We start from the raw sequence: 24,232 nt of genomic DNA on the forward strand, positions 1-24,232 counted from the left end.
GCTGGTAAAGAGCCAGTATAAACCGTGTAAAGAGCTAGTAGAGCGTTTAAAGAGCCAGTAGAGCCTGTAAAGAGCCAGTAGAGCTTGTAAAGAGCCAGTAGAGCGTGTAAAGAGCCAGTAGAGCGTGTAAAGAGCCAGTAGAGCGTGTAAAGGGCCAGGAGAGCGTGTAAAGAGCCAGTAGAGCGTTTAAAGAGCCAGTAGAGTGAGTAAAGAGTCAGTAGAGTGTGTAAAGAGCCAGTAGAGCGTTTAAAGAGCCAGTAGAGCGTGTAAAGGGCCAGGAGAGCGTGTAAAGAGTCAGTAGAGTGTGTAAAGAGCCAGTAGAGTGTGTAAAGAACCAGTAGAGTGAGTAAAGACCCAATTGAGTGTGTAAAGAGCCAGTAGAGTGTGTAAAGAGCCAGTAGAGCGTATAAAGAGCCAGTAGAGTGAGTAAAGACCCAATAGAGTGTGTAAAGAGCCTGTAGAGCGTGTAAAGAGCCAGTAGAGTGAGTAAAGAGTAAGTAGAGTGTGTAAAGAGCCAGTAGAGCGTTTAAAGAGCCAGTAGAGCGTGTAAAGGGCCAGGAGAGCGTGTAAAGAGTCAGTAGAGTGTGTAAAGAGCCAGTAGAGTGTGTAAAGAGCCAGTAGAGTGTGTAAAGAGCCAGTAGAGTGAGTAAAGACCCAATAGAGTGTGTAAAGAGCCAGTAGAGTGTGTAAAGAGCCAGTAGAGCGTATAAAGAGCCAGTAGAGTGAGTAAAGACCCAATAGAGTGTGTAAAGAGCCTGTAGAGCGTGTAAAGAGCCAGTAGAGTGTGTAAAGAGCCAGTAAAGCCTGTAAAGAGCCAGTAGAGTGTTTAAAGAGCCAGTACAGTGTGTAAAGAGCCAGTAAAGCCTGTAAAGAGCCAGTAGAGTGTGTAAAGAGCCAGATAAATATATATGTTGTAGATATGTCAGAGAAAAATAGGTCGGGAGTCAGTACATTAATCAACCGACAGTTAAAAAGGCGGGGTCCAAGAGCTAAGAGATCAATCCTGCAGGCATAAATAGTAAATAAACACATAAATACACATTCAGGTTTTTGTAATTGTATGTTAGTTCGTTCCTTCTAAGCTTTCTCTCTATTGTCTAAACTCCCATTATAATCACATTATGTATAAGAATATGTCTCAAACACTGTTTATATAGGTCAGACTAAATATATGTATGTATGTATGTATGTATGTATGTATGTATGTATGTATGTATGTATGTATGTATGTATGTATGTATGTATGTATGTATGTATGTATGTATGTATGTTTGTTAGCTAGATTTGCATTTTAAAAGCACTACAATCACATGTGGTTGATTGTTCAATAAATCACTGAACTATATGTATAACAGATCTCTCACCCTGTCCATGGAGAACAGAAGAAAATGTACAAATGCTGGTTAACATTGTAAATATATGGCCATGTCAATGGTAAAAAAAATACGTCCTCTCACTCTAGAGAAGAACAACCCTCACTCTAGAGAAGAACAACCCTCACTCTAGAGAAGAACAACCCTCACTCTAGAGAAGAGCAACCCTCACTCTAGAGAAGAACAACCCTCACTCTAGAGAAGAACAACCCGGCCGAGTGAACAACACGTCAAGAGGGAAGCAAGAGGTGTGGAGAATGAAGGATTGTACTGACGAACGTGTTTAGTACACAGGTAAACCACAATGGCGTGATTCATTAGTGAAAAAAACCAGTTGGAACAATTCGGAGGATTAAACCATCGTTCCGGGCCCTATCGTGGCTCATGCTGTTAACAATGAACGCCCACAGTGATGGTCATATATTTTGGTCAAATAACTCTTCCGTCTAAGAAATCACCTGAGGTTGGGACAAGGTAATTTGTCTCCATCACCCCATTTCTTACCTGTACTTAATTAATCTTATACATCAATTAGATCTCACGTATACATTTTTCGTATATGTTTTCCATCCGATTATATAGTATTTATGAGTATTATATACTCATTGTTGTTTGATTTGGTATTAGTGTCAAACATATATTTCATGTTAATTAATAATGTGTTTTTTATATTCTTGTATATTATAAGTTATCATCAGATCGTGTGTCCTTTCTATATCACGGTGTGTGTCCTTGCTATATCAAGGTGTGTGTCCTTGCTATATCAAGGTGTGTCCTTGCTATATCAAGGTGTGTGTCCTTGCTATATCAAGGTGTGTCCTTGCTATATCAAGGTGTGTCCTTGCTATATCAAGGTGTGTGTCCTTGCTATATCAAGGTGTGTCCTTGCTATATCAAGGTGTGTCCTTGCTATATCAAGGTGTGTGTCCTTGCTATATCAAGGTGTGTCCTTGCTATATCAAGGTGTGTGTCCTTGCTATATCAAGGTGTGTGTCCTTGCTATATCATAGCCTTCATACATCATAGATGTGGTTCATATACCCTGTACTAATTTCTCTTCTATATAAATCTACTTTTAAGTATTATTTCACAGAAAATCTCTGATGATTTACTATGCAAGGCCCGATTTGCCTAATAAGCCAAGTTTTCCTGAATTAATATATTTTCTCTAATTTTTTTCTTATGAAATGATAAAGCTACCCATTTCATTAAGTATGAGGTCAATTTTTTTTTATTGGAGATAAAATTAACGTAGATATATGACCGAACCTAACCAACCCTACCTAACCTAACCTAACCAACCCTACCTAACCTAACCTAACCTATCTTTATAGGTTAGGTTAGGTTATGTAGCCGAAAAAGTTAGGTTAGGTTAGGTTAGGTAGGTTAGGTAGTCAAAAAAACATTAATTCATGAAAACTTGGCTTATTAGGCAAATCGGGCCTTGCATAGTAGGCAGAGAAGTGCGTTCTGGCTACTAGGTACGACATATATGTATATATATATATATATATATATATATATATATATATATATATATATATATATATATATATATATATATATATATATGTATATATATATATATATATATATATATATATATATATATATATATATATATATATATATATATATGTATGTATATATATATTTTTTTGTTGTTTTTTTGTTTTTTAGATCTTCAATCCCTCTGACTAGTGCTCTTGCATCTTGGTTTAATTGGAAGACGATTTGTCCAAATGTCATCTTTATTCGAGGTTATCTTGAGAGAGGTAAACTAAAAGAAATAATTAACTCTAGAATGTCTTACACGTATTATAAATTTACACAACGTTTCGAACGTACATGGTTCATTCTCAAATGATGGGTCCGAACTGGGCATATAAGATTTATACCATTAAGGGGGGAAGGGGGGGTCAGGTACTTACCATACTACTAGGGGGTTCAGGTACATACAATTTATACCATTAATAGTCAGAAGACTCTTTCTTCGATGGTTCCATCGAAGAAAGAGATCCGTGTGGAACCATGTGGAACCATCGATGAAAGAGAACCATGTGGAACCATCGATGAAAGAGAACCATGTGGAACCATCGATGAAAGAGAACCATGTGGAACCATCGATGAAAGAGAACCATGTGGAACCATCGATGAAAGAGAACCATGTGGAACCATCGATGAAAGAGAACCATGTGGAACCATCGATGAAAGAGAACCATGTGGAACCATCGATGAAAGAGAACCATGTGGAACCATCGATGAAAGAGAACCATGTGGAACCATCGATGAAAGAGAACCATGTGGAACCATCGATGAAAGAGAACCATGTGGAACCATCGATGAAAGAGAACCATGTGGAACCATCGATGAAAGAGAACCATGTGGAATTGTAGAACAAAGAACTAGTCTTCTGTAGTAGGCAAAAACCAATGATATACTGCCGTTATGTTGATAACATATTCGTCATAGTAAAAGACCCGGATGAACTAACCAACCTAAAAAGCCATCTAAAGAGAGAGAATCAGTACTTCGGTTTACCCATGAAAATAATGAAAATAATAGTCTGCCATTCCTGGATGTACTTATAACAAAAATAGGAACCTTTTTAAGCACCAGCGTATATACTAAGCCTACATACATAGGATTATGCTTAAACGATAAGAGTGAGTGCCCCCGAAGATACAAAGCCAGTGTTCTTAACGCTTATGTTCGTCGAGCTCTTACCCACTGCTCTGAATGGAACAACGTGAGTAGAGAGTCTAAAAGAATAACTCAGGTGTTGGTGAACAATGGATATAGCAACACAGAAATAAACACTACAATAAGACGACACCTGAATCGATGGTATAATCATGAACCAAGAACAGAAACCACAACACCTCCAATAAAATTATATTACAAATCAACCATGAACAATGAACATAAAAAAGAAGAAAGAATAATGAAAGAAATAATCTGTAATGGAGTAAAAAGCATTACTCCTAACCAATCATAGACCTGATCATATTCTATAAAACAAAGGAGACCACCGCCCTCTTTATTAAAAACAGCCCGAAGCCAACGGAGAACCCTCTACAGCAGTCAAGCGTTGTATACATGTACACTTGCCCCCACGAAGGATGTAACCTTCAATATAAGTACATAGGTATGACGTCGACCAAGCTGACGAGACGTTTGACCTGTCATCTTCCATCAAGAGCAATCAGGTGCACCTCTCTCCCGCCTGTGCTCAAGAGAATACAAATTTAGGCGTTTTAGTCAGTCCCAATAGTTTAGATGTTTTACTGAGTGGATTCTAGCAGTACAGGATCTCTGCACGTTCTCCAGGTCAGCAATTTATCCAGCTTTGAAAGGGGTTGTCATTGTGCAACAGTGTTCCACTCTAGAGAGCACTAGCGTCTTAAAGAGTATCATCATCAGTACAGCATCTCTAGTGTGAAAGGTTCTTGTTATCCAACCTGTCATTTTTCTTGCAGTTGTGACGGCTACTTTACTGTGTTCTTTAATCTTTAAAGGGGAGATCTTCCGACACGAGTACACCCAAATCCTTTACATTGCTTTATCGTTCTATATTATATAACATTTATTTGATTTATACTAAAGTATATTAGACTTGAAACTGCATTTTTTGTGTGTAAACCTCAACTGGAATGCACAAGTACCATTGCTTTACGAATTTGGTAAAACCTTTTTACTGAAGGCCATATGTCGTTTTGATTAATGTTCTCTGGCACAAATTAAATTTCTCTAGTAATTAAAAAAAAATATTTGCATTTTGGCTTGGCACTCCCTTATTTCATCATATTTCCCTTTTTTCAATAAAACGGTGTTCAGTTATTCTTGACCAGTGTACTGCCCTCCTGACTTTCAGCTCTATAGTAAGTTACAATGTTAGTTTACTGTGGTCACTGGCAGTCACTGGTACTTACGGCACTGTCCTCTATATATCTTCCTCACTCTGTGTACAGATAGTGACAAGGGTCCTGGGTGATGGTGACAAAGGTCCTGGTGATGATGACAAGGGTCCTGGTGATAGTGACAAGGGTCCTGGTGATGATGACAAGGGGCCTGGTGATAGTGACAAGGGTGCTGGTAATAGTGACAAGGGTCCTGGTGATGATGACAAGGGTCCTGGTGATAGTGACAAAGGTCCTGGTGATAGTGACAAGGGTCCTGGTGATAGTGACAAGGGTCCTGGTGATGATGACAAGGGTCCTGGTGATAGTGACAAAGGTCCTGGTGATAGTGACAAGGGTCCTGGTGATAGTGACAAGGGTCCTGGTGATGATGACAAGGGTCCTGGTGATAGTGACAAGGAGTCCTGGTGATAGTGACAAGGGTGCTGGTGATGGTGACAAGGGTCCTGGTGATGGTGACAAAGGTCCTGATGATAGTGACAAGGGTCCTGGTGATAGTGACAAGAGTCCTGGTAATGATGACAAGGGTCCTGGTGATAGTGACAAGGGTGCTGGTGATCGTGACAAGGGTGCTGGTGATAGTGACAAGGGTCCTGGTGATAGTGACAAGGGTGCTGGTGATCGTGACAAGGGTGCTGGTGATAGTGACAAGGGTCCTGGTGATAGTGACAAGGGTGCTGGTGATCGTGACAAGGGTCCTGGTGATAGTGACAAGGGTGCTGGTAATAGTGACAAGGGTCCTGGTGATAGTGACAAGGGTCCTGGTGATAGTGACAAGGAGTCCTGGTGATAGTGACAAGGGTGCTGGTGATAGTGACAAGGGTCCTGGTGATGATGACAAGGGTCCTGGTGATAGTGACAAAGGTCCTGGTGATAGTGACAAGGGTCCTGGTGATAGTGACAAGGGTCCTGGTGATGATGACAAGGGTCCTGGTGATAGTGACAAAGGTCCTGGTGATAGTGACAAGGGTCCTGGTGATAGTGACAAGGGTCCTGGTGATGATGACAAGGGTCCTGGTGATAGTGACAAGGAGTCCTGGTGATAGTGACAAGAGTCCTGGTAATGATGACAAGGGTCCTGGTGATAGTGACAAGGGTGCTGGTGATCGTGACAAGGGTGCTGGTGATAGTGACAAGGGTCCTGGTGATAGTGACAAGGGTGCTGGTGATCGTGAGAAGGGTGCTGGTGATAGTGACAAGGGTCCTGGTGATAGTGACAAGGGTGCTGGTGATCGTGACAAGGGTCCTGGTGATAGTGACAAGGGTGCTGGTAATAGTGACAAGGGTCCTGGTGATAGTGACAAGGGTCCTGGTGATAGTGACAAGGAGTCCTGGTGATAGTGACAAGGGTGCTGGTGATAGTGACAAGGGTCCTGGTGATGATGACAAGGGTCCTGGTGATAGTGACAAAGGTCCTGGTGATAGTGACAAGGGTCCTGGTGATAGTGACAAAGGTGCTGGTGATAGTGACAAGAGTCCTGGTGATGATGACAAGGGTCCTGGTGATAGTGACAAGGGTGCTGGTGATCGTGACAAGGGTGCTGGTGATAGTGACAAGGGTCCTGGTGATAGTGACAAGGGTGCTGGTGATCGTGACAAGGGTCCTGGTGATAGTGACAAGGGTCCTGGTGATAGTGACAAGGGTGCTGGTGATAGTGACAAGGGTCCTGGTGATAGTGACAAGAGTCCTGGTGATGATGACAAGGGTCCTGGTGATAGTGACAAGGGTCCTGGTGATAGTGACAAGGGTCCTGGTGATAGTGACAAGGGTCCTGGTGATAGTGACAAGGAGTCCTGGTGATAGTGACAAGGGTGCTGGTGATAGTGACAAGGGTCCTGGTGATGATGACAAGGGTCCTGGTGATAGTGACAAAGGTCCTGGTGATAGTGACAAGGGTCCTGGTGATAGTGACAAGGGTCCTGGTGATGATGACAAGGGTCCTGGTGATAGTGACAAAGGTCCTGGTGATAGTGACAAGGGTCCTGGTGATAGTGACAAGGGTCCTGGTGATGATGACAAGGGTCCTGGTGATAGTGACAAGGAGTCCTGGTGATAGTGACAAGGGTGCTGGTGATGGTGACAAGGGTCCTGGTGATGGTGACAAAGGTCCTGATGATAGTGACAAGGGTCCTGGTGATAGTGACAAGAGTCCTGGTAATGATGACAAGGGTCCTGGTGATAGTGACAAGGGTGCTGGTGATCGTGACAAGGGTGCTGGTGATAGTGACAAGGGTCCTGGTGATAGTGACAAGGGTGCTGGTGATCGTGACAAGGGTGCTGGTGATAGTGACAAGGGTCCTGGTGATAGTGACAAGGGTGCTGGTGATCGTGACAAGGGTCCTGGTGATAGTGACAAGGGTGCTGGTAATAGTGACAAGGGTCCTGGTGATAGTGACAAGGGTCCTGGTGATAGTGACAAGGAGTCCTGGTGATAGTGACAAGGGTGCTGGTGATAGTGACAAGGGTCCTGGTGATAGTGACAAGGGTGCTGGTAATAGTGAGAAGGGTCCTGGTGATAGTGACAAGGGTCCTGGTGATAGTGACAAGGGTCCTGGTGATAGTGACAAGGAGTCCTGGTGATAGTGACAAGGGTGCTGGTGATAGTGACAAGGGTCCTGGTGATGATGACAAGGGTCCTGGTGATAGTGACAAAGGTCCTGGTGATAGTGACAAGGGTCCTGGTGATAGTGACAAAGGTGCTGGTGATAGTGACAAGAGTCCTGGTGATGATGACAAGGGTCCTGGTGATAGTGACAAGGGTGCTGGTGATCGTGACAAGGGTGCTGGTGATAGTGACAAGGGTCCTGGTGATAGTGACAAGGGTGCTGGTGATCGTGACAAGGGTCCTGGTGATAGTGACAAGGGTCCTGGTGATAGTGACAAGGGTGCTGGTGATAGTGACAAGGGTCCTATTGATAGTGACAAGAGTCCTGGTGATGATGACAAGGGTCCTGGTGATAGTGACAAGGGTCCTGGTGATAGTGACAAGGGTCCTGGTGATAGTGACAAGGGTCCTGGTGATAGTGACAAGGAGTCCTGGTGATAGTGACAAGGGTGCTGGTGATAGTGACAAGGGTCCTGGTGATGATGACAAGGGTCCTGGTGATAGTGACAAAGGTCCTGATGATAGTGACAAGGGTCCTGGTGATAGTGACAAGGGTCCTGGTGATAGTGACAAGGGTCCTGGTGATAGTGACAAAGGTCCTGATGATAGTGACAAGGGTCCTGGTGATAGTGACAAGGATCCTGGTGATAGTGACAAAGGTCCTGATGATAGTGACAAGGGTCCTGGTGATAGTGACAAGAGTCCTGGTGATGATGACAAGGGTCCTGGTGATAGTGACAAGGGTCCTGGTGATAGTGACAAGGAGTCCTGGTGATAGTGACAAGGGTGCTGGTGATCGTGACAAGGGTGCTGGTGATAGTGACAAGGGTCCTGGTGATAGTGACAAGGGTGCTGGTGATCGTGACAAGAGTGCTGGTAATAGTGACAAGGGTCCTGGTGATAGTGACAAGGGTCCTGGTGATAGTGACAAGGAGTCCTGGTGATAGTGACAAGGGTGCTGGTGATAGTGACAAGGGTCCTGGTGATGATGACAAGGGTCCTGGTGATAGTGACAAAGGTCCTGATGATAGTGACAAGGGTCCTGGTGATAGTGACAAGAGTCCTGGTGATGATGACAAGGGTCCTGGTGATAGTGACAAGGGTGCTGGTGATCGTGACAAGGGTGCTGGTGATAGTGACAAGGGTCCTGGTGATAGTGACAAGGGTGCTGGTGATCGTGACAAGGGTCCTGGTGATAGTGACAAGGGTCCTGGTGATAGTGACAAGGGTCCTGGTGATAGTGACAAGGGTCCTGGTGATAGTGACAAGGGTCCTGGTGATAGTGACAAGGAGTCCTGGTGATAGTGACAAGGGTGCTGGTGATAGTGACAAGGGTCCTGGTGATGATGACAAGGGTCCTGGTGATAGTGACAAAGGTCCTGGTGATAGTGACAAGGGTCCTGGTGATAGTGACAAGGGTGCTGGTGATAGTGACAAGGGTCCTGGTGATGATGACAAGGGTCCTGGTGATAGTGACAAAGGTCCTGGTGATAGTGACAAGGGTCCTGGTGATAGTGACAAAGGTCCTGGTGATAGTGACAAGGGTCCTGGTGATAGTGACAAAGGTCCTGGTGATAGTGACAAGGGTCCTGGTGATAGTGACAAAGGTCCTGGTGATAGTGACAAGGGTCCTGGTGATAGTGACAAAGGTCCTGGTGATAGTGACAAGGGTCCTGGTGATGATGACAAGGGTGCTCATAATAGTGACAAGGGTCTTGGTGATAGTGACAAGGGTGCTGATAATAGTGACATTAAGGGTGCTGATAATAGTGACATTAAGGGTGCTGATAATAGTGACATTAAGGGTGCTGATAATAGTGACATTAAGGGTGCTGATAATAGTTACATTAAGGGTTCTGGTGATAGTGACCAAATTCAGTGATAAAGTTGAAGACTTATAAAAGTTGTTAAGGCGGGAACTAATTGCCTAATTGTGTTGAATTAAGTTTGAAAACATTCTTCTGACTCTCCTTTGTGGCTCTTTGTGTAATTATGTGAAGTTTGGCGGTGTTCTGTAGAGCTTGGCGAAGCTCTTTAGAGCTTGGTGAAGCTCTGTAGTGCTTGGTGAAGCTCTGTAGTGCTTGGTGAAGCTCTGTAGTGCTTGGTGAAGCTCTGTAGTGCTTGGTGAAGCTCTTTAGAGCTTGGTGAAGCTCTGTAGTGCTTGGTGAAGCTCTGTAGTGCTTGGTGAAGCTCTGTAGTGCTTGGCGAAGCTCTTTAGAGCTTGGCGAAGCTCTTTAGAGCTTGGTGAAACTCTGTAGTGCGTGGTGAAGCTCTGTAGTGCTTGGTGAAGCTCTTTAGAGCTTGATGTAGCTCTTTAGAGCTTGATGAAGTTCTTTAGAGCTTGGTGAAGCTCTGTAGAGCTCGACGAAGCTATGTAGCGCTTGGTGAAACTTTGTAGAGCTCGATGATGCCCTTTAGAGCTCGGTGATGCTTTTTAGAGCTCGGTGATACCCTTTAGAGCTTGGTGATGCTAAGTAGAGCTTGGTGATGCTCTTTAGAGCTTGGTGATGTTCTTTAGAGTTTGGTGATGCTCTTTAGAGCTTGTTGATGCTCTGTAGAGCTCGGTCAAGCTCTGTAGAGCTCGGTCAAGCTCTGTAGAGATCGGTGAAGCTTTGTAGAGCTCGGTGATGCTCTTTAGAGCTCGGTGATGCTCTTGAAAGCTCTGTAGAGCTCGGTGAAGCTCTGTAGAGATCGGCGAAGCACTGTAGAGCTCGGTGATGCTCTTTAAAGCTCGGTGAAGCTCTGTAGAGCTTGTGGAAGCTCTGTAGTGCTTTTTGAAGCTCTGTAGAGCTTGGAGAAGCTCTGTAGTGCTTGGTGAAGCTCTGTAGAGCTTGGTGAGGCTCTGTAGAGCTTGGTGAAGCTCTGTAGAGCTCGGTGAAGCTCTGTAGAGCTCGATGAAGCTCTGTAGATCTTGGTGATGCTCTTTAGAGCTTGGTGATGCTCTTTAGAGCTTGGGGAAGCTCTGTAGTGCTTGGTGAAGCTCTGTAGTGCTTGGTGAAGCTCTTTAGAGCTTGGTGATGTTCTGTAGAGCTCGGTGAAGCTCTGTAGAGCTCGGTGAAGCTCTGTGGAGCTTTGTAAAGCTCTGTAGAGCTTGGTGAAACTCTGTTGAGATCGGTAAAGCTCTGTAGAGCTTGCGGAAGCTCTTTAGAGCTTGGTGATGTTCTGTAGAGCTCGGTGAAGCTCTGTAGAGCTTGGTGAAGCACTTTAGAGCTTGGTGATGCTCATTAGACCTTCGTGTTGCACTGTGGAGCCTCGCAATACTCTGGGTAGTTAGTACTATGCTAGTTAACAGCGTTAACTAGCATACTTAACAACGTTAACTATGCTAGATAACAGCGTTAACTAGCATAGTACTAATATTCAATAAGAGAATACCTCCCTGACTGGAAACAGCGCCGCTGTGAGGGAGGGTGGGGGGAGGAGGGGGGGGGGGGGGGAGTGTCTTAGAGTGCAGTACCACAAGGGGTTCGAACTGGTTTATGTAGACACGGTGCACGCGACGAGTCACTACACCCACACCAACGGTTACAGGACATTGGCAAATTGATGAAGGGAATTGGAAAATGTGAGGATTGTATGAAGATTATACGAAGATTATAGGATGATTATAGGAAGATTATAGGATGATTGTCGGAGGATTGTAGGAGGATTGTAGGATGATTATAGGATGATTATAGGAAGATTATAGGAAGATTATAGGATGGTTGTCGGAGGATTGTAGGATGATTGTAGGAGGATTGTAGGATGATTATAGGAGGATTGTAGGATGATTATAGGATGATTGTCTGGGGATTGTAGGATGACTGTAGGATGATTATAGGAGGATTGTAGGATGATTATAGGATGATTGTCTGAGGATTGTAGGATGATTGTAGGAGGATTGTAGGATGATTATAGGAGGATTGTAGGATGATTATAGGATGATTGTCTGAGGATTGTAGGATGATTGTAGGAGGATTGTAGGATGATTATAGGATGATTATAGGAAGATTTTAGGAAGATTATAGGATGGTTGTAGGAGGATTGTATGATGATTGTAGGAGGATTGTAGGATGATTATAGGAGGATTGTAGGAAGATTATAGGATGATTGTCTGAGGATTGTAGGATGATTGTAGGAGGATTGTAGGATGATTATAGGATGATTGTCGGAGGATTGTAGGATGATTGTAGGAGGATTGTAGGATGATTATAGGATGATTGTCTGAGGATTGTAGGATGATTATAGGATGATTGTAGGAAGATTATAGGATGATTGTCTGAGGATTGTAGGATGATTATAGGATGATTGTCGGAGGGTTGTAGGATGATTGTAGGAAGATTGTAGGATGATTGTAGGAAGATTATAGGAAGATTATAGGATGATTGTCGGAGGATTGTAGGAAGATTGTAGGATGATTATAAGATGATTATAATCATCTTATAATCCTAAAGCTTAGCAAAGATTGTAGAAAGATTATAAGAAGATTGTAGGAAGATCACAAAATGACTTTGATGTACTTTGAGAATGATTGAAGTAGTGGTTAATAGACATTAACCCAGATAAGTGCAAGGGAGCGAGGAACTATCATTCAGATAATACAAGATAAATGGTGAGGAATTCATGATAAACAAAAGCCTATTACGTCCCCCCCCCCCCTTTTTGTTGTATACGGAATCGAGAAATACGTTATAAAAGCAACGTGTTAGTAAATATATATACGCCGTTGTTAATCATGAGAACAGTTTGGGCTCTGTCTGTTCTCAAGCTCTGTCACTCCGTAACAAAGGCATCTGTTTTGCCTTAAACAAACGTGTGAACCCAAGCCTCCCACCTAACCCATACCGAAGCTGCTGTATTCAAAACGTCAGTATTACGATGCTTCAGTTTTTTACTAATACATCGTATTAATAACGGATTTGTTGACTCCGTAACACAATCGACGTATCAGCTGAGAGGACAGGTTGCGTCTCGCTGATTTGGCTTAACTCATCACGTCAGGCGATGAGGAAAAATGAGGATTAATACACCATAAAACCACAATAACATAATTCATTTATGGAAATAATGAGGCAGTTGAATGGGATCGAACTCTCGTACCTGGAATGGGCTGGACGGTAGAGCGACAGTCCAAGTGGTGGGGCACCATTCCTTCCTCCCGTCCCATCCCAAATCCTTATCCTGACCCCTTCCAAGTGATATATAACAATAATGGCTTGGCGCTTTCCCCTCATAATTCGCTCCCCTTCTTCCTGGACTCGCCAGACATATGCAGCACCGCCTGCACCATGATGGTGCGTCCGGAGAAGCCACTGCGAGACCATTGCATCAATATTTTCTGAATTAATATGGAGATTGATTTTTTTCTTTCAAGATTTTGGGTTACTTGCATTTTGCATGTATAATCAATAGCAGTATTACTTACATATGAATGATATTAACTCATACATATTAGTATGATTGAATACAAACACACTTATACACATTATACAGTCTGTGAAACACACACTCAACCCGTCCCATAAAACACTTACAAATAAATATATAATTCTAAATTTTTACCGCATAAATGTCAGGAATTCAACCCGCGTGGTTGTAAATCACCGGGCATGACACAGTTCCCTTTATACACGACACACTATTTTCCGGCGTTTAATCTTAATCTTCATATGGACCCTAATAAGTGATCTTAACTACATCAAGCCCCCATCATTTTCTGCCCGTCTTAGACTTAAGTCTCTGATAAAGGGCATTACGATCTCGTAAGTAGATGGTACCTTAGTTTCTCCCTTCCCCAAACCTGTTTGTAGGACGGAGCCGTAGGGTAGGGTATGGGTAGGGATCCTCGGACCCATACCCTGCTTTGTGATGGATCTCCTTTACTGTCTCACGACTGGAAGGGTATTAAGATGGTATCTTGTGGCTTATGGGCATGTGGGGCGGTTTGCGACCGAAGGTGGGCTGAACCAGTTTCAACCCAACTATATATATATATATATATATATATATATATATATATATATATATATATATATAGTATTATATATATATATATATATATATATATATATATATATATATATATATATATATATATATATATATATATATATATATATCACTGTCGCTCTACCGTTCAGCCCAAGTGGTCGTCTTCTCTGATAAGTCAATAGTGAAATTGCCAATTTGAAAATAGTTCCATAAAATCTTTCTGCGAGATTTGAAGATTTATTAATAAGTAATAATGTAATTCGCCTTACTGGTAACTAACTCACCTTCAACGAGACCACAAACACAGGAAGAAGACTTGATAAAGTATACAAAGTATATTTGATATAAAGTATACAAGTATATCACCCAATACAAGGCGTCAGATAGCTGGAGATGTGATGTGCACGGGAAGCTAAATAGCTGAAGATATAATATAAAGATATATAATATATAGATATATAGATATAATATATATAATATATAGATATAAGAATAGAGTAAAACATCATAGCATTAAATTAGTTTTTACTGTTCTGAGTAACCCAGTACTCTGAGGCCCGTTGGTGTGTGTTGACGTTTTGATAAACGAAGGCTTGTCATAGAGGTTGACTGTGATGTTCAACGTGTGCTCTGTCGTTAACTGTCTTGAAGCTGCACTCGTACGCTTGTCCAGTTGGACTAATGGCGTCCAGCTGGAACGTCATTAGAGATGAAGATAATGTGTGTACGCTTCCTGTGACGCAATTTGTGAAAACCGGTGGTCCGTAGCGCCTCCTTACTTAATTAGAAACTGTTTATGTAATTATGTATGAAATATGCTTAATTATTTGGCTCGTGGATAATTTAATAAAGTCAACTCTGCGTGTGTGTGTGTGTGTGTGTATGTGTGTGTGTGTGTGTGTGTGTGTGTGTGTGTGTGTGTGTGTGTGTGTGTGTGTGTGTGTGTGTGTGTGTGTGTGTGTGTGTGTGTGTGTGCGCGTGCGTGCGTGTGCGCGAGTGCACACGCACATGCGTGTTCCCTCATATTTCCTTCCGTGTGCGAATTTGTAACCCAAAGCCAATATTTTCTTTACAAAACTTGTCAAAAGTTTATAAAAATTAAACATTACAGAAAATATAACTTCAAAAACTCTGATATAATAGGAGTGAGAATGAAATAGGAGAGAACAAACGCCGAAAGAAATTATGAAAAAAATATTAAATAGGGAGAAATAGGATAATGCGCCAAATATTAACAACACGAATAAATTTAATACAATTGAACCATCAAATAATAAATTGGAAAAAAAATGGAAAAGACAGTGAACCAAAAAATCAGATAAAGAAGGATGAAAGGGCACAGTATTTATTAATATCATAAATCATTTGCAAATGAACGTGCTCACCATTGCACCTACGGCTAGTAGAGCATGTGCTAATTACGACAGAGAGGCACTTACCGTCTCAACCACGCTGAGCTCACGCCAAAGTGAATACCACCCTTCGGTCTAAGATCCTTATCTCCTGTGATCACAGGTAGGATAACTCTGCAGCCGAGACTGAACCAAACTCAATAAAAAATCCAAATCAACTTTTAATCAATAAACAATATTGATACAAAGTCCTCTATATCCAAGAAGAGAATATTATATATGACCTATATATATATATGACGCGTGAGGTTGAAGATGGTATAAGCGTGGTATATATGGTTGTTTGGTAATGGCTGGTCGTTACTCTTTGATTAATGCTAAGATCTGACCGTGGCGACTACCTGGAGATATGATCAAGGCGAGAGACTCGTGGGGGATGGTTGCTGATGCTGCAGGCTGTTGTGGTCATGGGTGGTGATGCTGCAGGCTGTGGTGGTCATGGGTGGTGATGCTTCAGGCTGTTGTGGTCATGGGTGGTGATGCTGCAGGCTGTTGTGGTCATGGGTGGTGATGCTGCAGGCTGTAGTGGTCATGGGTGGTGATGCTGCAGGCTGTGGTGGTCATGGGTGGTGATGCTGCAGGCTGTAGTGGTCATGGGTGGTGATGCTGCAGGCTGTAGTGGTCACGGGTGGTGATGCTGCAGGCTGTAGTGGTCATGGGTGGTGATGCTGCAGGCTGTAGTGGTCATGGGTGGTGATGCTGCAGGCTGTAGTGGTCATGGGTGGTGATGCTGCAGGCTGTTGTGGTCATGGGTGGTGATGTTGCAGGCTGTTGTGGTCATGGGTGGTGATGCTGCAGGCTGTAGTGGTCATGGGTGGTGATGCTGCAGGCTGTAGTGGTCGTGGGTGGTGATGCTGCAGGCTGTAGTGGTCATGGGTGGTGATGCTGCAGGCTGTGGTGGTCATGGGTGGTGATGCTGCAGGCTGTTGTGGTCATGGGTGGTGATGCTGCAGGCTGTAGTGGTCGTGGGTGGTGATGCTGCAGGCTGTGGTGGTCATGGGTGGTGATGCTGCAGGCTGTGGTGGTCATGGGTGGTGATGCTGCAGGCTGTTGTGGTCATGGGTGGTGATGCTGCAGGCTGTAGTGGTCACGGGTGGTGATGCTGCAGGCTGTAGTGGTCGTGTGTGGTGATGCTGCAGGCTGTAGTGGTCGTGTGTGGTGATGCTGCAGGCTGTTGTAGTCATGGGTGGTGATGCTGCAGACTGTAGTGGTCATGGGTGGTAATACTGCAGGCTGTTGTGGTCATGGGTGGTGATGCTGCAGGCTGTAGTGGTCATGTGTGGTGATGCTGCAGGCTGTTGTGGTCATGGGTGGTGATGCTGCAGGCTGTAGTGGTCGTGGGTGGTGATGCTGCAGGTTGTGGTGGTCATGGGTGGTGATGCTGCAGGCTGTAGTGGTCGTGTATGGTGATGCTGCAGGCTGTAGTGGTCGTGTATGGTGATGCTGCAGGCTGTAGTGGTCGTGTATGGTGATGCTGCAGGCTGTAGTGGTCGTGTATGGTGATGCTGCAGGCTGTAGTGGTCGTGTATGGTGATGCTGCAGGCTGTAGTGGTCGTGGGTGGTGATGCTGCAGGCTGTAGTGGTCATGGGTGGTGATGCTGCAGGCTGTAGTGGTCGTGTATGGTGATGCTGCAGGCTGTAGTGGTCGTGGGTGGTGATGCTGCAGGCTGTAGTGGTCGTGTGTGGTGATGCTGCAGGCTGTAGTGGTCGTGGGTGGTGATGCTGCAGGCTGTAGTGGTCGTGGGTGGTGATGCTGCAGGCTGTAGTGGTCGTGTATGGTGATGCTGCAGGCTGTAGTGGTCATGGGTGGTGATGCTGCAGGTTGTGGTGGTCATGGGTGGTGATGCTGCAGGTTGTAGTGGTCGTGGGTGGTGATGCTGCAGGCTGTAGTGGTCGTGGGTGGTGATGCTGCAGGCTGTAGTGGTCGTGGGTGGTGATGCTGCAGGCTGTAGTGGTCATGGGTGGTGATGCTGCAGGTTGTGGTGGTCATGGGTGGTGATGCTGCAGGCTGTAGTGGTCATGGGTGGTGATGCTGCAGGCTGTAGTGGTCGTGGGTGGTGATGCTGCAGGCTGTAGTGGTCATGGGTGGTGATGCTGCAGGCTGTAGTGGTCGTGGGTGGTGATGCTGCAGGTTGTGGTGGTCATGGGTGGTGATGCTGCAGGCTGTAGTGGTCGTGTATGGTGATGCTGCAGGCTGTAGTGGTCGTGTATGGTGATGCTGCAGGCTGTAGTGGTCGTGTATGGTGATGCTGCAGGCTGTAGTGGTCGTGTATGGTGATGCTGCAGGCTGTAGTGGTCGTGGGTGGTGATGCTGCAGGTTGTGGTGGTCATGGGTGGTGATGCTGTAGGCTGTAGTGGTCATGGGTGGTGATGCTGCAGGTTGTGGTGGTCATGGGTGGTGATGCTGCAGGCTGTAGTGGTCGTGTGTGGTGATGCTGCAGGCTGTAGTGGTCATGGGTGGTGATGCTGCAGGCTGTAGTGGTCATGGGTGGTGATGCTGCAGGCTGTAGTGGTCGTGGGTGGTGATGCTGCAGGCTGTAGTGGTCACGGGTGGTGATGCTGCAGGCTGTAGTGGTCGTGTGTGGTGATGCTGCAGGCTGTAGTGGTCGTGGGTGGTGATGCTGCAGGTTTTGGTGGTCATGGGTGGTGATGCTGCAGGCTGTAGTGGTCATGGGTGGTGATGCTGCAGGCTGTGGTGGTCATGTGTGGTGATGCTGCAGGCTGTAGTGGTCATGGGTGGTGATGCTGCAGGCTGTAGTGGTCATGTGTGGTGATGCTGCAGGCTGTAGTGGTCATGGGTGGTGATGCTGCAGGCTGTGGTGGTCATGTGTGGTGATGCTGCAGGCTGTAGTGGTCATGGGTGGTGATGCTGCAGGCTGTGGTGGTCATGTGTGGTGATGCTGCAGGCTGTAGTGGTCATGTGTGGTGATGCTGCAGGCTGTGGTGGTCATGTGTGGTGATGCTGCAGGCTGTAGTGGTCATGGGTGGTGATGCTGCAGGCTGTGGTGGTCATGTGTGGTGATGCTGCAGGCTGTAGTGGTCGTGTGTGGTGATGAGAAGGGTCTCTGAGCTGACACACACACACACACACACACACACACACACACACACACACACACACACACACACACACAGGAGGAGGAGATCCTCTAGGAGGATTGAAACTGAGGACGATAGTAGGAGGCTACAAGATGACCAAGACAGACTGAGTGAATGGTCCAACAAATGGCTGTTGAAGTTCAACCCGAGTAAATGCAAAGTAATGAAACTAGGCAGTGGAAATAGTAGGTCAGACACAGGATACAGAATAGGAGGTGAAGTACTTGATGAAACGAATAGAGAGAAAGATCTAGGAGTTGATATCACACCAAACCTGTCTCCTGAAGCCCTCATAAAAAGAATAACTTCTGCGGCATATGCGAGGCTGGCTAACATCAGAACAGCGTTCAGGAACCTGTGTAAGGAATCATTCAGAATCTTGTACACCACATTTGTAAGACCAATCCTGGAGTATGCGGCCCCAGCATGGAGCCCGTACCTTGTCAAGCACAAGACGAAGCTGGAAAAAGTACAAAGGTATGCCACTAGACTAGTCCCAGAACTAAGAGGCATGAGTTACGAGGAAAGGCTGCGGGAAATGCACCTTACGACACTGGAAGACAGAAGAGTAAGGGGAGACATGATCTCAACCTACAAAATCCTCAGAGGAATCGACCGGGTAAACAAGGATGAACTATTCAACACTGGTGGGACGCGAACAAGGGGACACAGGTGGAAACTGAGTACCCACATGAGCCACAGAGACGTTAGAAGGAACTTTCTCAGTGTCAGAGTAGTTAACGGATGGAATGCATTAGGCAGTGATGTGGTGGAGGCTGACTCCATACACAGTTTTAAATGTAGATATGATAGAGCCCAGTAGGCTCAGGAATCTGTACACCAGTTGATTGACAGTTGAGAGGCGGGACCAAAGAGCCAAAGCTCAACCCCCGCAAGCACAAATAGGTGAGTACAAATAGGTGAGTACAAACACACACACACACACACACACACACACACACACACACACACACACACACACACTATAAGTGTGTGTGTGAAATATAAGGAAATTCGCTTTCGCAAACAGAGTGGTAGACGGTTGGAACAAGTTAGGTGAGAAGGTGGTGGAGGCCAAGACCGTCAGTAGTTTCAAAGCGTTATATGACAAAGAGTGCTGGGTAGACGGGACACCACGAGTGTTGCTCTCATAACTACACTTAGGTAATTACACACACACACATACACACACACACTTTTGAGTAGATAAAGGCAGGCTATTTAACACCAGGGGCACACACACACAAGGGGCACACACATACAAGGGGACAAACGTGGAAACTGAGTGCCCAAAATGAGCCACAGAGATATTTGAAAGAACTTTTTCAATGTCAGAGTAGTTGGCAAACAGAATGCATTAAGCAGTGATGTGGTGGAGGCTGACTCCATACACACTTTCAAATGTAGATATGATAGAGCCCAATAGGCTCAGGAACCTGTACGTCAGTTGATTGACATTTGAGAGGCGGGACCAAAGAGCCAGAGCTCAACCCCGCAAACACAACTAGGTGAGTACACACACACATACACCTAAAATCATACACCTACACAAATAAGCTACTACAAAGTTCCTATACTCAACATTGAGAATAAATAATTTTTAAACAAAATAAGTATTCATAGGACTGAACGATTCGTAAACACCAACGTCGCTAGGACGAATGAATCACTGGGAAGAAGGTCAAATGCTTATTGGTGATAGGAGAGTTACAAGGAGGTAGTGGCACGGGGCAGAAAGACAAGGTGAAGGGACGACGACGTTTCGGTCCGTCCTGGACCATTCTCAAGTCGATTGTGGTCGTTGTCGTCTCATCGTCTCTCAATCGACTTGAGAATAGTCCAGGGCGGACCGAAACGTCGTCGTCCCTTCACCTTCTAGTGTGTGGTCTGGTCAACATACTTCAGCAACGTTATTGTGACTCATCGCCGGCAGAAAGACGAGGGTTTCAAATTAGTAAAGATAACCGCAAGGTCGCAAGGCATGCAGCAGATTGGTGAAGAAAAGCACGAATAGGAGTTAAGATCCACCAATCATTGAAAGTCACAACTGGAAACTGGTGTGTAGAAAGAAAACCAAATCTTAGGAATAGTCAAACGAACCTTTGACTTCAAGGAAACGAAAGTGCTTATTCAACTGTACGAGTCTCTGGTGCGCCCTCATCTGGACCTCTGCATCCAAACATGGAGACGTCATCTTCAAAAGAAGATGTCTGCTGTGGAGAAAGATCAACACAGAGCGGCATAAAACATCACAAAACTAACTCCATTACCAGGAACGTTGGAGAACCACAGGGTTAACAGCACTGCAGAATCAGACATGACAGGGCTGATCTCGTCCAAACCTTAAACCAGGCTTGTGTTACTAGAAAAGTGCTGGGATGGATGAGAGGATATCTCTCTGGCATGAAACAGAGAGTGACAGTGAGAGATGTCAACATGAAGGGTGTGTACCTCGGGGATTGGTCTACCCAGTCTATCCCTGATAAATGTCAACGACCTGACATCCGTGTCATCCGTGTCCATTGTGCATGTCGCAGTATTGATGTGGAGAAATACTAAATGAATATATCTGCTGGAAACGACAGACAGACAGCTGTAGACAGCCTCCATCTGTGGTCAGACAGGAGGGGGATTTCCCTTCACCCTGGCCAATACAGAGACAGGTAAGGGGGAGGGGAAGAGCCAGAATGAGCTGAAAGGAAGGAAACTGGCAGCCTATGGGTCTCTGGTTGTGTCATTAAGCCTAGAACCCAAAGAATCTACATTTGCCCCTGGCGCTTTTGGTCTCCGAACCTGAGGAAACAGATAGGCCCAATTCCCTGTATTTAAAAGTGTGCTTTTGTTACACAATCCCCTAGACCAGTCTGGTTTCGAAACAGCTTCTTCACAGTCATGACAAAAGTGCTCAAAGCTTCCTTCACGACAGCTCGTCTTGAAGGACATTTGTACCATCAACTACCGGCTGCACACGTAAGGAATATCTACACATACTAATACGTGCACTAATATCTACACATACTAATACGTGCACTAATATCTACACATACTAATACATGCACTAATATCAACACATACTAATACATGCACTAATATCTACACATACTAATACATGCACTAATATCTACACATACTAATACATGCACTAATATCTACACATACTAATACGTGCACTAATATCTACACATACTAATACATGCACTAATATCTACACATACTAATACATGCACTAATATCTACACATACTAATACATGCACTAATATCTACACATACTAATACGTGCACTAATATCTTCACATACACACATAGAAATCACTTTATCGTGATACATCAATGAACAAATCCACAGGAGCCGTGGGGACGATTCGAACCTATGCAATGGGTGTTCCCCCAGACGCAGTTGACTAGAGCGTACGTCTGAGAATACTCAGGGCATAGGTTCGAACCCTCTTCACGGCCCTGTGGATTTGTTCACTAATATCTAATCTGTTCCATCTATAGATTGTCGTATGGTACAACCACACCCCACTTTGTCCCTCTAATCCGTCTATCTGACGCAGTGCATCTGTACTGATTGGTTTACCAGTGACAAATGTATCAATTTAATTAAGGCTTTATTATGCAAATCATAAATGGCTGGAATATGAGTATAGACTCGGGATTATTTAAATCTGACCCTGTGATACTTCCAATGTGTAGATCAGGATTTAATGAGGATTATAGACTTAGTTTTTTAGAAATCACAAAAACCTAACAACGTCGACCATATTCCTCTCTTTTCCTCTTCTCTTCTCTTTAGCGAGTGGAAATTTGAGACCCTTCACTCTCTGCTCATAGGAAAGATCCCAGATACCAGGTGCACACAACAGTATGAAGACAGTACTGTGAAAAGACACAATACTGTGACGAGATTGTACTTTGACGAGATACAGTTTATCTGATAATTGTCTCTTTTGGGAGAGGGGGGGGGGAGGGGGGAAGCCAGAATGGGCTGAAAGGAAGGAAACTGGCAGCCTATGGGTCTCTGGTTGTGTCATGGAGCCTAGAACCCAAAGAATCTACATTTGCCCCTGGAGCCTTTGGTCTCCGAACCTGAGGAAACAGATAGGCCAAATTCCCTGTATTTTAACACATATTAATTTTTTCGGCGGCCTTTTCAATATTATTTTGATTTTTTGGGATGCCCAATCATATTTTTGAGGGGGGGGGGGGCGGAGTATACCTTTAGTTAATGTTTTAGTTGGTATCTTTTAATTAATATATAATTGGGCTATCTTTTCTTTTAATTATATATATATATATATATATATATATATATATATATATATATATATATATATATATATATATATATATATATATATATATATATATATATATATGTATTTAATGGGTGCCTTTTCACTATTTTAATGGGGGGTTACCTTATAACTAACATTATATTAGTGTGTACCTTTTAATTGAGTTTTATTAATTTTTTATCCTATTGCTTAGAATAAATTTGTTTATTGTCATGGACACCTAAATGTAATAAAATTAGTTCGTTATACATTACAATACAATATTTTGTGAATATTTTCTGTACAAACCTTACCAACCTTCTCTGTCCATTATGCAATACTACGGCTAAAACTGTGCACTGTGCACTGTGCAGCTCAAGTGATGCCTCACCTGTGCTAGATATTGTTGAAGGATGAAGCTCGTATTTCACTTGTTTCTGATTACATAGCCCAACATCCTATTACATAGCCCAACATCCTATTACATAGCCCAACATCCTATTACATAGCCCAACATTCTATTACATAGCCCAACATCCTATTACATAGCCCAACATCCTATTACATAGCCCAACATTCTATTACATAGCCCAACATTCTATTACATAGCCCAACATCCTATTACATAGCCCAACAACCTATTACAAAGCCCAACATTCTATTACATAGCCCAACATCCTATTACATAGCCCAACATCCTATTACATAGCCCAACATCCTATTACATAGCCCAACATCCTATTACATAGCCCAACATCCTATTACAAAGCCCAACATCCTATTACATAGCCCAACATTCTATTACATAGCCCAACATCCTATTACATAGCCCAACATCCTATTACAAAGCCCAACATCCTATTACATAGCCCAACATCCTATTTGATTTATTTCCTACACTGATGCATTGGTGACATCTGTAGAAGAGGTCATCTTTAAGCTCAAGGTCAACTAAGATTTTCTCAATTGATTTTATATAAAATATTACAGGTATATCACCATTGATAGAACCCAAAGTGACACTATCTTCATGTTTATGTGTAAGACCTTCAGAGCTCAGGAAAGGTGTCTTTACATGCAGTCTGAAGTGTCGAGTGCATTGCAAACTGAATCCCTGTGAGCTTTGCATATTGTCATGCCAGTTAGCTCATTGACAGTCAAGCCTGTTAGCTCATTGACAGTCAAGCCAGTTAGCTCATTGACAGTCAAGCCTGTTAGCTCATTGACAGTCAAGCCTGTTAGCTCATTGACAGTCAAGCCAGTTAGCTCATTGACAGTCAAGCCAGTTAGCTCATTGACAGTCAAGCCTGTTAGCTCATTGACAGTCAAGCCAGTTAGCTCATTGACAGTCAAGCCTGTTAGCTCATTGACAGTCAAGCCTGTTAGCTCATTGACAGTCAAGCCTGTTAGCTCCTTGACAGTCACGTCGGTGAGGAGCACCTCACCATTTGGAGCGGATCTCGTACCAGATGACTTGAGTTCCTGGCAAGGTGTCAACATCTTTCAGCGCCTTCTATGAGACCATTAGCGAGACACAGGAACAAGAATGGTCCAAGACGGACCGAAACGACGTC

General features: G+C 44.1%; 2 protein-coding genes across 2 annotated transcripts; both read left to right on the forward strand.

The window, feature by feature from the left end:
* Positions 1-3,369: 3,369 nt before the first annotated feature.
* Positions 3,370-6,083, forward strand: LOC138359713 (S-antigen protein-like). The gene is made up of 3 exons (XM_069319261.1): positions 3,370-3,765; positions 5,345-5,573; positions 5,686-6,083. The coding sequence occupies exons 1-3, from the start codon at positions 3,370-3,372 to the stop codon at positions 6,081-6,083; spliced, it is 1,023 nt and encodes a 340-aa protein (XP_069175362.1).
* A 212-nt stretch (positions 6,084-6,295) lies between these two features.
* LOC123747519 (dentin sialophosphoprotein-like) lies at positions 6,296-9,781 on the forward strand. The gene is made up of 7 exons (XM_069319266.1): positions 6,296-6,627; positions 6,719-7,068; positions 7,329-7,722; positions 7,941-8,311; positions 8,412-8,648; positions 8,804-9,154; positions 9,507-9,781. Exons 1-7 carry the CDS (start codon positions 6,296-6,298, stop codon positions 9,779-9,781), a joined length of 2,310 nt encoding a protein of 769 aa, XP_069175367.1.
* The last annotated feature ends 14,451 nt before the right edge of the window (positions 9,782-24,232 follow it).

Source organism: Procambarus clarkii, chromosome 8, assembly GCF_040958095.1.
Source record: "Procambarus clarkii isolate CNS0578487 chromosome 8, FALCON_Pclarkii_2.0, whole genome shotgun sequence".
NCBI lineage: Eukaryota > Metazoa > Arthropoda > Malacostraca > Decapoda > Cambaridae > Procambarus > Procambarus clarkii.

Excerpts from the sequence above, each read along its gene's own strand:
- LOC138359713 (XM_069319261.1), top strand. The coding sequence starts at position 3,370 with ATGGTTCCATCGAAGAAAGAGATCCGTGTGGAACCATGTGGAACCATC. Across the intron at positions 3,766-5,344 it reads AAAGAGAACCATGTGGAATT|ATAGTGACAAGGGTCCTGGG; the intron begins GTAGAACAAAGA and ends CTCTGTGTACAG. Across the intron at positions 5,574-5,685 it reads TGATAGTGACAAGGGTCCTG|TGACAAGGAGTCCTGGTGAT; the intron begins GTGATGATGACA and ends TCCTGGTGATAG.
- LOC123747519 (XM_069319266.1), top strand. The coding sequence starts at position 6,296 with ATGACAAGGGTCCTGGTGATAGTGACAAGGAGTCCTGGTGATAGTGAC. Across the intron at positions 6,628-6,718 it reads GATAGTGACAAGGAGTCCTG|TGACAAGGGTCCTGGTGATA; the intron begins GTGATAGTGACA and ends TCCTGGTGATAG. Across the intron at positions 8,649-8,803 it reads TGATAGTGACAAGGGTCCTG|TGACAAGGGTCCTGGTGATA; the intron begins GTGATAGTGACA and ends TCCTGGTGATAG.